We start from the raw sequence: 13,358 nt of genomic DNA on the forward strand, positions 1-13,358 counted from the left end.
ATTTGTTTTTTCTCAACAGTTCAAGCCCTCATTTCACACCTGGACTGTTACAAAGACTTGCCACAAGTCTTTCCACAATCAAATCCATTCTCTATTCAGTCATGAAATAATTTTCCAGAAGCATTGATTCTATCATGTCACTAGCAGCCTACTTAATAAATTCCAGTGACTCCCTGTCACCTTCAGGATCAAACATAAAATACAATTTGACATTCAAAGCCCTTTATATCCTAGCCCCCCCCCACCTTTCCAGTCTTCTTACAACTTACATTACTCCCATGCTCTCTTCAATCCAGTGACATTAGTCACTGCTGCTCTTCACACAAGACACATTTTTTGAGTGTACTCCATGTCTAGAATAGGCCCCTTCCTCCTCTCTGCCTCTTGCCTTTCCTGGCCTACTTCAAGTTGCAGCTATAATCCCACCTGATTTTCATCTTTCTTTATTCTACTGAACATTCATCCTGTTCATTATTTTTGGTTGATCCCACACACAGCCTGTCTGTATGTATTTGCTTTCTTTTGCCTTTCCCTTGCGCTGAACATAGGACCTAGCAGAAGTCAACATTGAGGCAAGATCAGCAAAGAGATTATAATGACTAGCTGAAGGCTCAAGTGATGCTTAACATTTTTAGCAATATTTTAATGTAGTACAGAAATTGTTTTGTTAAGATATAATGCCATTACCCACTTAGACTACAGAATAATGTAAATAGAACAATATTTTATATTACATATATATTTTATATATATCAGAAACCAAAAATATATGATTCACTTTACTGTGATATTCATTCTATCATGGTGGTCTAGAATCTTCAATGTCTCCAAGACATGCCTATATTTCATTTATATCCATGAAATATGGGAAAATGTGAGGAATATCCCCTAGAATAGCAGATTGTAATCTCTCCATGCATCCTACAGAAGGACATAGATAAGAGTTATATATGACAGATAGGCATGACTAGGTTGTAATATGCTCCATTGGAGGGAATATTCACATTAATGAGATCATGGATCCATTGGAAAACTGTAGTATTATTGTAAATTATTTAGATCAGAGAAGTCCAATAGAATATGAGAAGTCTCTTTAGCAACCTAAAATCCAATTTTCTTAAGCAGGAACCTAATTCTTCAAGTAATACTTATAAGACTATATGGTTATACAGAGCCCTAGGATGAAGCTGGGTGCCCCAGGAAGAAATAAGAATTGCATTGCCTATGGTGGACATAGTGATTTTTTAAAATATATTGTCATGAACAGTCACGAACGTCTGACTGTTAATATGCTAACTTTCATCCTAAAAAAGAGACTGGGGATCTTTTATCTACACTGATGAGAGAAACCTAGACATAAGCAAAATATGATGAAGTTCCTACAAGGAACAATGGAGAGAAGCTAAATGAGATAAGAGGTGTGATTGTTGGAGATGCTCCCGACATTGAACTTTGAGTTCCGTTCCATAATGGGCCATGATTACACACACACACACACACACACACACACACACACACACACACACACACACCCCAAATAGCAGAATAAGGATTCAGGCCAGAATCTTCCTATATCTAGCATACAACTAAATTCTCAGTTCAGATAAGAAAAAAACATAATGCAAAGAAAAGATGAGACATACAAAGACAATTCTAAAAGACCTGCAATAGAAAATGCCATATACTTCCAGAGAAAGAACTACGGAATTTGAATGTAGATCAAAGCATATAATCTTCATATTCTTTTTTTTTTTGCTTTTTCTCCTTCTCATGATTTTTCCCCTTTTTGTTTTAATTCTTCTTTCACACTGTGACCAATGTGGAAATATGTGTAACACAATTATTTGCTATCCTGGGGGGGGGGTAGGGGTGGAAGGGAAGGATGGAAGGGAGAAAACTTTACAAAAATGAATATTGAAAATTATTATTACATATAATTGGAAAATATTAACTAATGATAATGATGATGATGATATATAGAATCCAAATATCTTACTGGTTGTATGCCTCTTATGTATTGTGTTTTCATCCATATGGGTACTCTTCCCAATACTGCAGATTGTAACCTCTCCATGACAACCCATCCTGTGTGATTCTTATCAAACTATCTTTTAGATAGATTTACCTCAGCATAGCAGTGAAGGGTCAGACATCCACTTAAAATTCTTTTCTCTTCATATCTCAAGGTAAGCATGTGTACTAGCTTTGCACATGGCAGGAATCTATTTTTTGTTGAACTTAATTGAATTTTGTGACCCTTGGGCAAATCAATTAAGATCCATGAGTTTTAGGCATTCTCATCTTTTAGAAAGCATAATGCCTGCTCTATCTACTTCTCAGTGAATTTGTGATGATTAAATACATAATATATGTGAAAATACTCTATAAATTATTATTATTATTAACATTAGTAGAAACTGGGTTTTTCTGGTTTTCTTTAAATGATATACAATCACTACCTACCGCTCCCCACTTCATCATTCCCAGTTGCTTAGGATAGTTGGTTTAAGCTCCAGATATTCAGTAAATGATAATTCTTAGAATACAACTGACTAAATAATAAATGCTCAAGGCATTCCTATATTTGAAAAAATTGAATTTCAATTCACAGTGTTCTGAAATAAAAATTTATTGTAGAAAGTTATTTATATTGTTTACAGATATTATATATTAAAGTTAATTCTTCTAAAAGGATGTATAAAATTGGATTGAACATCACCTGAAGATGTGTGTGTGTGTGTTCTTTTACATTAACACTGACAGTTTGTGTATAGGAGAGAGACAATCTCCAAGAGATTTGCTAAATCAATTAAATAATGACAGTTAAAAAAAAAAGGATCCCATATGAAAAACTCTTTTCTCTTGAAAAAAGGCTAGAGATCAAAGGAAAATTATTTACTACAGAAAATATTCTCTCTCTCTCTTCTCTGAAAGTCACAGTACTTTACCTTTCTATATTATGGTATTGCATTCTACTTGCTACTAGAGTGATAAATGATACATATAAATATATATTTTAAAAATATATTTAAATCACACATTGTGTGTGCGTGCGTGCGTGTGTATGTGTGTGTGTGTGTGTGTGTATGTGTATGTGTGTGTGTGTGTGTATGGGTGAATTCTTGACTCTGAGCCAGGAATGCTGTGCTGAGTTCAAATCTAACCTTAAACACTAGCAGTGTGACCCAGGGCTAATCTCTGCCTCAGTTTTCTCATCTCTAAAACAGGGATAATAGTAGCACCTCCTTCCCAGGGCTATTGTGAGGAACATACAAGAGAACATTTGTAATAACCTTAGCCCTGTGCCAAACATATAAGTGCTATATAAATGTTAGCTGCTATCATCATCACCATCACCATAGTCATCATCATCATTGGGTAGGAACTGTGTTTTTTTCACCCTTGTGTTAGCACAGCCTTTCACAAATATTAAATGAGGTGCTTTTAACATAAAAAACCATAGAAAAGAAGCCAGATGGCATATATCATATGTTAAAAAAATAACCTTTTCTAAGTCTAAGTCTAAGTCTTAAATGTACAGATTGTTTTCTTTTTGGGATGAAGAAAATTAAGATTTCAAAAATTCATTGTAGAATAAATAACACAAACCATAAAGAAGAATAGAATGGTTGATTTGACTAAACTGAAAAATAGTCAAAAGCTATGAACAAACAGTTCTTAAAAGAAAAAAAGAATTTTCAAACTATTAACAATCTCATGAAAGACTGCTCCAAAACACTAGCAAGAGAAGTGTAAATACAGACAATTCTGAAAGTTTCACCTTACAGTCAGCAAGTTCATTAAAATTATGAGAGATGGAAATAGTCAATGTTGGAAGGACTGTGGGAAGATAGGTACACTAATAACTTTGGGTGAGGCTGTGAATTTATTTAACTTTATAAGAAAACAATCTGATATAAGAAGAAATTGATCCAAATGTCTATTATCTTTTGATCCAGAGATTTTACCCTAGGAATAAAACTTTAAAGAGAATGACAGAAAAAAGAAAGGTCTATCATAAACCAAAATATACAGTAGTATTTTTTTTTTGCAATAGAAAAGAAACAGAAACAAAGTAATGAGCACTGATTGTGAAGTAACTATACAAATTGTGGTACATGAATATAATTGAATATTATTTTTCCAGAAGGACATTAATCTGAAGAATTCAAAGAAATATGAGCAGAATTTCATGGAAAAATATGAAGTTAAATAAGCATACAAAGGAAAATAATAAACATAATGACTAAGAAAATGTAAGCAAAAAGAAAACTGAAGCTATATAATCAAAATAACTTTTGGTCCCAGAGATATAGAATGAATTTCCCTCCTTTTGTTGGAAAAGTGGGAACTATGAATATGCAGTTTTATATATTATTTCAAACATGATTGATTTTTCAGTTTTTTTCTTTTTTATAAAGGAAGGCTCACAGGATAGAGAAGAGTATGGAAAAGAAGGAAAATAAGAAGGAAAAAAGCTCTCAAGAAAAATTTTAAAAGGTTGTTATGGATCAAGGTAATAAAAAAGACATTTCAATTACTTTATTTTATTTTTTAGAAATTAATTTTTAAACCCTCCCTCCACTTTTATTTATAAAAGTGAATAGGATTATTCCTGACTGTGATTCATTTATTCCATACAGATTTACCTAATCCTCATTTCTTAAAAAAAAAAAAATTTATATGAATTCTTTTTTTGTTGCTCTGTCTTCAAAAATCAAAATGTCTGGCTTATAACTTAAATAATACATTCACCAATCTCTCAGAAAGAGGTAATCATTTTCATAACACTCTAGGAACATCCCATTAAAATGATTTTTCATTGCGAAGAATTACCATAAGTAAATAGGGTATCACATTAACTATGGCAACTATTATTTTAGAGGAGAGAGGTAAATCATCATATCTATTCAAATATATGTAATATATGCAACATATACTTAATCATTCTCAAAAAGAAGTGACAATTAATTTTTTTCTAGCTGCAATAATAGATACACTTCCTTGGTTTATAAAAAGCATTGGTCTGAAATTCTAAAATAAAAATTTTCATTTCATCTTAATGGTATATGATGTTATTTTCTAACTAGGAAAATGTTATTTTATTTTGGAAAAATTAATAAATACTATCTTTTCATTAAATAAATTCTTCTATATAACAAGTTTTTAAAAGCAATACAAACATTGAAATCATTACAGCAACTTCTCAGTCTCTCTAAATTATTAGAATAGCACTTTAACCTTGTGATTAGGAATATTCCATTCAACCTTTTAGATTTTTTTACATTATTTAAGAGACTGAATTAATTTTTAAAAATCTAAAATTAAAATATGCTGTCTACCTATGCAAAAAATATAATGCCCTTTTCTCTTTTAAGTTTAACTGACTTAAAAGTACAATAATTACAACTCAGTTGTATATGTAGCCATCAGCACATATATAGACATGCTGCAGAAATCCATATTCTATCATAATAGATGCTTAAAAAAAGACACACAGCTTATTTTCTACCAATTCCTTTGTATTCCTTTTGTACTGACAGTCGATATAATCTCGACAAGTTTTATGAAAACCAAAAAAAGGAATTTTTGAATTAAGATGTATCAGAGAGATATATATCTTAAATCTTTTAATTACATAACCTAGTGTATTAGCTTTAATGGAAGACTTTTTCAAGAAAAACATTTCAAAGACACAATCAAGATCTTAGGGAGTGAATGAAAAGAACAGTAAAGCTCTGACCCCCATCCCTTCACTCCTCCCCCTTTCATTTTCATTTTAACCCCTTTTTTTGTATCTTTTTCCCTTTCTTGTTTCCTTTGCAACATCTGATAACAGCTACCTTCCTATTACTTCCTTAAATACTCTTAAAAGAATATGTCACATTCCCCTAAATAATCAGCTGCAAATTGCATTGAAAATAAATGTGCCATGAATTAAGTAGCTGTCATCTTGGAAAGAGATATATTGGTATATTCTGTATTATCTCTATGGAGCTATATAGATAGGACAAAGGGAGCGTTACAGAATGAAAATGTTATTGAGGATTAAAATCCTAATAAAATCTTATCTTTAACCTTTCATTTTCATAGAAATTAAAAATTGACTGTATAGTTTTCATATGATTGTAGAATATAATATAATGGTAAAGCATCTATATATAAAAATGCTACTATAAATTTTTAAAGCACTGACAAAAATCTATATTTATTATGGACATGAGTTATATGGAATATATAAAGATGTTTTAAAACATGCAAGATACACAAATTACTAAGTAAATGAATATGCTATTTCTTTAAATTGGGAAATAATCAAATTTATAATGCCATATTTATTTGCCCTATCAAAAAACTATATGCTTTTGTCAATACAGGATTTCTGTATTTTCCTATAAGCATAAAAAAGAAATAGTAAATAATAAAGTATTTTAAAACATTAGCAAACAAATAACTTCCAATGTAAGAAAAATGATCATTAACCTGCTTGAACTGGTGTCAGATTCATTTTCTTCTTCACTAGTTCCATCATCTACTTCTGGTCTATCAAGCCAATGTGCACCTTCACAATCTTCAGCTGTAAACTCAAACGCAGGGACTTCAGAGGTAGATGCCATTGGCCAAGAAGGTGAATTCTGAAAATCTAGTTGGCTGGACCTTCGGTAACCAATTGAAGCCAATGGTAACTGTAGGCTACATGGATCTAAAAACTTTCTATCACCATTTGTTCCGGTTTGTCCTCGATTCCAGAAATCTCCCTGCTGGTTGTCAATGGTAGAATTAGGAGATGATGCCTGATGGCCAAACCATCTCCATCTGATTTTTAAAATCTGCTTCACATCAAACTCTTTACGAGAACCAGACATCCTCAGAAAAAGCAAGTGATCGTCTAGGCAACAGGACAAGAAGCACTGCACATAAAAGAAGATTTGTGCATCCAACCAAGACAAGAAAAGCACATGCTCTGCTGTCTACTGCAAGCAATTCTGGAGGAAAACAAATTTCATTCACACATGAATTTGAATTCACTATCATAACATTCTGTCAGGATACAAAGAACAAAGGAGAATGAAAAAAGAAGAGAGAGAAAAGGTAGGGCAGTCCCAGCCAAAGAAAACTCTCCTTAGCCTATAGAGAAACAGGGAGAGCATTTTCTATTACTCTCCTTTTCAATACTGACCATTAGCTTCCACAAACACTGACAGCATTCATTAAAGTCCTTTCAAATGCAGAACACTAGCTCCCATTCTTAAACCACAGAAAGAGAGTGAGAGTGAGAGAGCACTATTCCTATGATGTATCTCAATCTCTACAGCTTGCTCTATTAACTCTTTTATTGCTGACACAGGAAATTTATTTGATAGTAATTTCCTTTACAGTGACAAATAATTTATATAAAGACAAAGTATTTTCAGATAACAGGATTGAAAGCTGACAGGTGCTCGGATATCCAGTCTAACGCCTTCACTTTACAGACAAAAAAACTGAGGCCCCTAATAGCTGTGTGACTTGTTTTAAAAAAAAAAAAAACAAAACTTCAATATCATCATCAACAAGAAGCAGCAGCATTTACTAAGCACAAAATATGTGCACCGTCCTAGGCGCTGGAGATGCAAGGAAGGCCAAATGACAGTTTCTATCCTCGAGGAGCTCCTGTTCTAGAGGAGGAGGCAGCATGCAGACACTTATGTATATACAAAACAGGCCCGACAAAGCGGGTAGGAGTGGAGTATGGGGGGGGGGGCAGGGAGAGGGGCTGGGAAAGGTCTCTTGTGAGAGCTGAGATCTGGGCAGAGGAGTCATGAGAAGGCAGAGAGGCTGGGGGTCGAGCCCTCCAAGTCAGAGACAATGGGTTAGGAAGCACAGTGGCTGCCGGGGTCTCTAGATCTTAGGTTAATTGGAAGGGAGGAGGGCATAAGAAACTGGAGAGGGATGAAGGAGCTTGGAGGTAAAGGGTTTTAAAAGACTAAACACAGATTATTTTCTATCAGGTGGAGCAATAAGAGAGCTAGGCCTGAAGTCAAGAAGACTCATCTCTGTGAGGTCATCCTGGCCTCAGAAATCCTCCAACCAGGTAACCCTGGAAAAGTCTCTTAACCTTGTTGGCCTCAGTGTTGTTATCTGTAAAATGAGCTGGAGAAGGAAATGGAATACTACTCCAAGAAAACCCCTGATGAAAAAACCAAGTCCTTTAGCAAAGAAGCTACTATGTCCATAACTCTTCATATAATATAAGACAACTATTAAAGTCTCTCCTAAATCTTCCTTGGATTAAACATCATCAGCTTTTCCAGCCAACTCTTATGTGACATGAGTTTCTGTGTATCTTCAGGATTCTCTTTAGGTAACATGCTTTTCCCTTCCCATTTTTGTTTATGTTTTCATCCCTCCTAGCATGGCTTCCCAGAGAGAATTTGAGGCAATAGTCAGTCAACAAGCATTTATTAAGTGTCCTCTCTATGCCAGGCCCTGTGCCAAACTTAGAGGGATACAAGGGATCTGGAGTCACTAGAATGTATTGAACAGAAAGATTACACACAGGGCTGGGGGAACACCAGGAGGGCAGCAGTGTCAGAGGTCACGATAGCAGCTGAGAGATGTTCAAATAAAGGTTAAGTAAAATTGACTGTATGTGGGAGATGAGAGTGAAGAATAAAGGAGGACACTGAGGTTGTAAACTTGGGGGACTGGGGGCAGAATATTTCCCTGAAAAGGAAAGTTAGGCTAACTAATATGGTAATATATTTAAGCTGATTGTGCATGTATAAGCTTATATCAAATACCTTGATGTCTTAGGGAAGGGGGGAGAGAAGGAAAAATTTTTCAAAAATGAATGTTTAAAACTATCTCTATAAGTAATTGAACTAAATATTAAAATTAAAAAAGTAAAATTAGGAAGAGGCCAGGGTTAAGGGGAAAAGATAATGAGCTCTATCTTGAATATCTTGAGTATAAGATGTATGTGGGATATCCATTTTACAATGTCTAACAGGCAGAGAGGTTCAAGTCTACAGGTTAGGAGAGAGATTTGGGCAGGATAAGTAGATCTGAGAATCATTAGTCCAGGAATGATAACTGAATCAAAGAGAACTAGTAAGATCACTAAGTGAAAAAATTTGGAGGAAGAAGATGCGCCTGGGAGAGAGCTTTGGGAGATTCTCACAGTTGGTGGGCATGATCTGAAGATCTAGACAAAGAGAATGGGAAGAAATGATCTAACAGGTCATGATCTAACATGAGAAAGCAGAATCATGAAAACCTAGAGTTAAAGAGACTCAAGGATGATCAGCACTGTCAGAAAGGTCTAGAAGAATAAGGAATGAAAAAGGCCACTAGATTTGGAAATTAAAAGATTAATAATATTATAGAAAATGGTCTCACTTGAATGAGATCAGAAGCCAAACTGTAGAAAGTTAAGTGGTGATACCCATTATAAATGGCCTTTTCTTTTTCTTTTTTATTTAATTAAGGAAATGAAATTAAATGACTTGCCCAAGGCCACACAGCTAGGCAATTATGAAGTGTCTAAGGCTGAATTTGAACTCAGGTCCTCCTGACTCCAAGGCCGGTGCTCTATCCACTACACTACTTAGTTGCCCATAAATGGCCTTTTCAAGGAGCCTTGTCACAAGAGGGAGCACAGACATGGGATGATAGCTAGTAGAGATAGGTTTTTTTTTTTTTTTAATGAAGGAGAAATATGAGTGTGTTTTTAGAAAGTAGGGAAGCAACCAATAAATAGGGAGGGAGTTAAGATTAATAAGAGAGCAGGGATGTTAGAGGGGAATTCTGCAGAAGCATATTATTTATGCATGTAGAGGCAGTTTGCTTTGGCAAGGAAAGAGGCCATCTCTTCATATAAGACAGGAATGAAAGAAGACAGTAGTTGAAGGCATCTGAATCAAGTGACATGAACAAGAGAGGATAGGGAACTCTCAGTGAATGACCTTAATTATTTCAGTGAAATAGGAAGCAAGATTCTCAGGTTAACGAATATGAAATAGGGGAACTGTTTAAGAGGAATTCTGCCTACAAATGCCCAACCTTATCTGTCCTTCTTTGCCATGCATTCTAAGATGGAATAGTCCCATCTCCCAAAAGAATTCCATTATTTCCTACTCCAGCAACTAATTAGCTCTTCCTTATTCCTTAGAAAGAAGTTCAAAATAGAATTTTCCCTAGTCACTTTCTCTGGCTTTTGAAAGGTGAAACTATTATTAAGGCAAGTCAAGAATTAATATTTACTTGGTTTTTGGCAGAAAGAATGCTCTAGCACATGTCTGGATAACAGAAATGACCCATCACCATTAGATTTCCTGACTCCATGATGAGTTATGTGGGTTTATGTTATATTCTGCAATTTTGTTAATATTGCTAATTATTTCAACTAGTTAAGTTGATTTTCTAAGGTTCTCTAATAATGATCATATTATGTGCAAAAGGTTTTAATTTTTTTCTTCATGGCCTATTCTTATTCCTTCAATTTCTTTTTCTTATCTTGTTGCTATAGCTAGCATTTCTAATATAATACTGAATAATAGTGGTGTTAATGGATAAATCCCTGCTCCATCCCTAATCCTACTGGGAGGTTTCTGGTTTATCCCCATTACAGATTAATGCTTGTTCACGGTTTTAGAAAGATAATAATCATTTTAAGTAAAGCCTCATTTATTCTTATGCTTTCTATTGTTTTTCATAGAAATGAATGTAGCATTGTCTTTTTTTAATAACCTTTATGAAATATTGCTGAAATCTAATAATCTTTGTGAAATATTGCTGAAATCTTTAGTATTTTGTTTAAAATTTTTCATCAATGTACATTATAGAAATTGGCTTATAACTTTCTCTGTTTTTGATCTTCCTGGTTTAGGTATCAAAATCATATTTGCATCATAAAAGGAATTTAGAAGGATTTCTTTTTTTGAACACATGAATGTTGTATTTTTTTCCAATTACACAGGCAGAGATAGTTTTCAGCATTCATCTTTTTGAGTTCCACATTTTTTAACCTACTTCTACCATCCCTTTCCCCCTCCCCATGGCAGCAAGCAATCTGATATAGGTTATATATGTACAATTATGTTTAATATATTTCCATATTAGTCATGTTGTGAAAGAAAAATCAGAATTAAAGGAAATAAAAACCATTAGAAAGAAAAAACACAAAACAAATTTTAAAAAGTGAAAATAGTATGCTTTGGTTTGCATTCATAATCCATTCAAACTTTTTCTCTAAATATATATCTATATCTATATCTATATCTATTTAGAATTATCCCTGATCACTGAACTGCTGAGAGGAGCTACATCATAGTTGATCATCACACAATGTTGCTGTTAATGAGGACAATGTTCTCTTGGTTCTGCTTACTGCACTCAACATCAAGTTCACATACAAGTCTTTACCTTCTTTACCTATGTTTTCATTTTATATAATATTGTAATTAATTATTTTTTAAATATTTGATAGAATTCACTTTTAAATCCATCTGGTCCTGAGGATTTTTTCTTAATTCTGGCTTTTCATTTTTGACATGTTCAATTTCTTTTTCTAGGATAAGGTTGCTTATTCTATTTCTTCTTCTGTTAAACTAATTAAATTTTTGAAAATATTCATCCATTTCACTTAATTGTGAGAATTCCTGGCATATAACTTAGTTGCTTACTTCATTTTGCATCAGTTTATGTCTAACCATGCTTTTCTGTTTTGTCATATTATTCATTATAATTTAGTAATCTTTCACTACACTCATATATCACACATTATTTAGCTATTTTCTAATAGACAAGGATCTGCTTTGTTTACAATTCTATTAAAAATATTTTGGTGTCTTTGGAACCATTTTTCTTAATCAATAAGCTCTTTGGGTTATATGCTTAGCAGTGGGCACAGACATTTTTGTCACATTTTTTTAGTATAATTCCTTGTTTTCCAGGATAACTGACTCTGGTTATAGCTCTAACAAAGCATCAGTGTGTCATCTTTCCCTATTGCCTTTGACATTGACTAGGTTCTGTTCTTTTGTCATTACTGCCAATCTGCTGTGTGTGAGGTAAAACCTCAGTTATTTTGATTTACATCTCTCTTAGTATTAGTGCCTTGGATCAAACTTTCATGTGATTGTTAGTAGTTTGTAATTCTTTTGAGAACTGATTTTCATATTCTTTGATCAAGTTCCTAATATCAGGTGAATGATTTTTGTTTCTATGTATTGCCATTAGCTGCACACATAAATACACACACACATACACACACACACACATACACACACACACACACAAAACATAGATACACAACTATCAGATGTAGTTGAAAGATTTTTTCATTAACTATTTCCCCTTTTAGCCTATTTTCATTAATTGGGTTCACAGAAAACTTTTAAGTGACATGAAATCAAAATTATCTAGTTTTATCTTACCACTTCTATTACTAATTTTGTTAAGAATTAGTATTTTAATGGGGCGGCTAGGTGGCGCAGTGAATAGAGCACTGGCCCTGGAGTCAGGAGTACCTGAGTTCAAATCCAGCCTCAGACACTTAATAATTACCTAGCTGTGCGGCCTTGGGCAAGCCACTTAACCCCACTGCCTTGCAAAAAACTAAAAAAAAAAAAAAAAAAAAAAAAAAAAGAATTAGTATTCTAGCCATAACTGTGAAAGAAAACTTTTCTGGTACCTTGCAATTTTGTTGTTGCTGTATGACCTTTAATACTCAGGTCATAGACCCATTTTGATCTTTACTGTAGTCTATGGTGTAAAATTTTTATTTAAAACTAATTTCTGTCAAACTGTTTTCCATACTATTGTACTATAAGAAATAAAGAAAGGATGGTTTCAGAAAAAAAAAAGATGGGAAGACTTATAGGAACTAATTCAGAGTGAAGTGAGAAGAACCAAAAGAATAATGTAGATGGTTAACAAAAACATCATGAAGATATGAAACTATGAAAAACTTAGTACCTGTTCAATACAATGATCCATCACAATTCCAAAGGACTGATGATGAAAAATGTTACCTACCTCCAGCTAGTGAACTGATGGCCTCAATGCAAATTGAAGTATTTTTTTATATTTTTGTTTTTTCTCAGAACATGGATAATATGGATAAAATGATAAATTTTTTTAGTATTTAAAACTTCACATTTAATTCATCAGTGTGCATTCTCAGGGATATAATGCTTCAAATGAGGATAGGCTTTAGTTATATCCCCCCCATCTGGTATATTATCTATTAATTATTTTTCATATAATTATTGATCTATGATTTTTTATCTACTTATTATTCATGATATCATTATTAAGTCTCCATTTCAATCAGAACTTTTTAGGTTCCCTGTACTAATTGCTTACTATTTTCA

General features: G+C 33.4%; 1 protein-coding gene across 7 annotated transcripts in view; it reads right to left on the reverse strand.

The window, feature by feature from the left end:
• Window positions 1–13,358, reverse strand: part of KLHL5 (kelch like family member 5) — a 144,384-nt gene that overhangs the window by 80,272 nt on the left and 50,754 nt on the right. For 2 of the 7 annotated variants that reach the window (XM_074229630.1, XM_074229628.1), the window contains exon 1: window positions 6,484–6,998. The exons of 2 other annotated variants lie outside the window; for them this stretch is intronic. In XM_074229630.1, coding sequence (XP_074085731.1) covers window positions 6,484–6,866 — 383 coding nt within the window. In that variant the 5' untranslated portion in view covers window positions 6,867–6,998. Of the gene's footprint in view, window positions 1–6,483; window positions 7,001–13,358 lie in introns of those variants that run through there. 3 more of the 7 variants (XR_012477051.1, XM_074229627.1, XM_074229629.1) reach the window with 3 other exon arrangements.

This window comes from Macrotis lagotis, chromosome 3 (genome assembly GCF_037893015.1).
Source record: "Macrotis lagotis isolate mMagLag1 chromosome 3, bilby.v1.9.chrom.fasta, whole genome shotgun sequence".
NCBI lineage: Eukaryota > Metazoa > Chordata > Mammalia > Peramelemorphia > Peramelidae > Macrotis > Macrotis lagotis.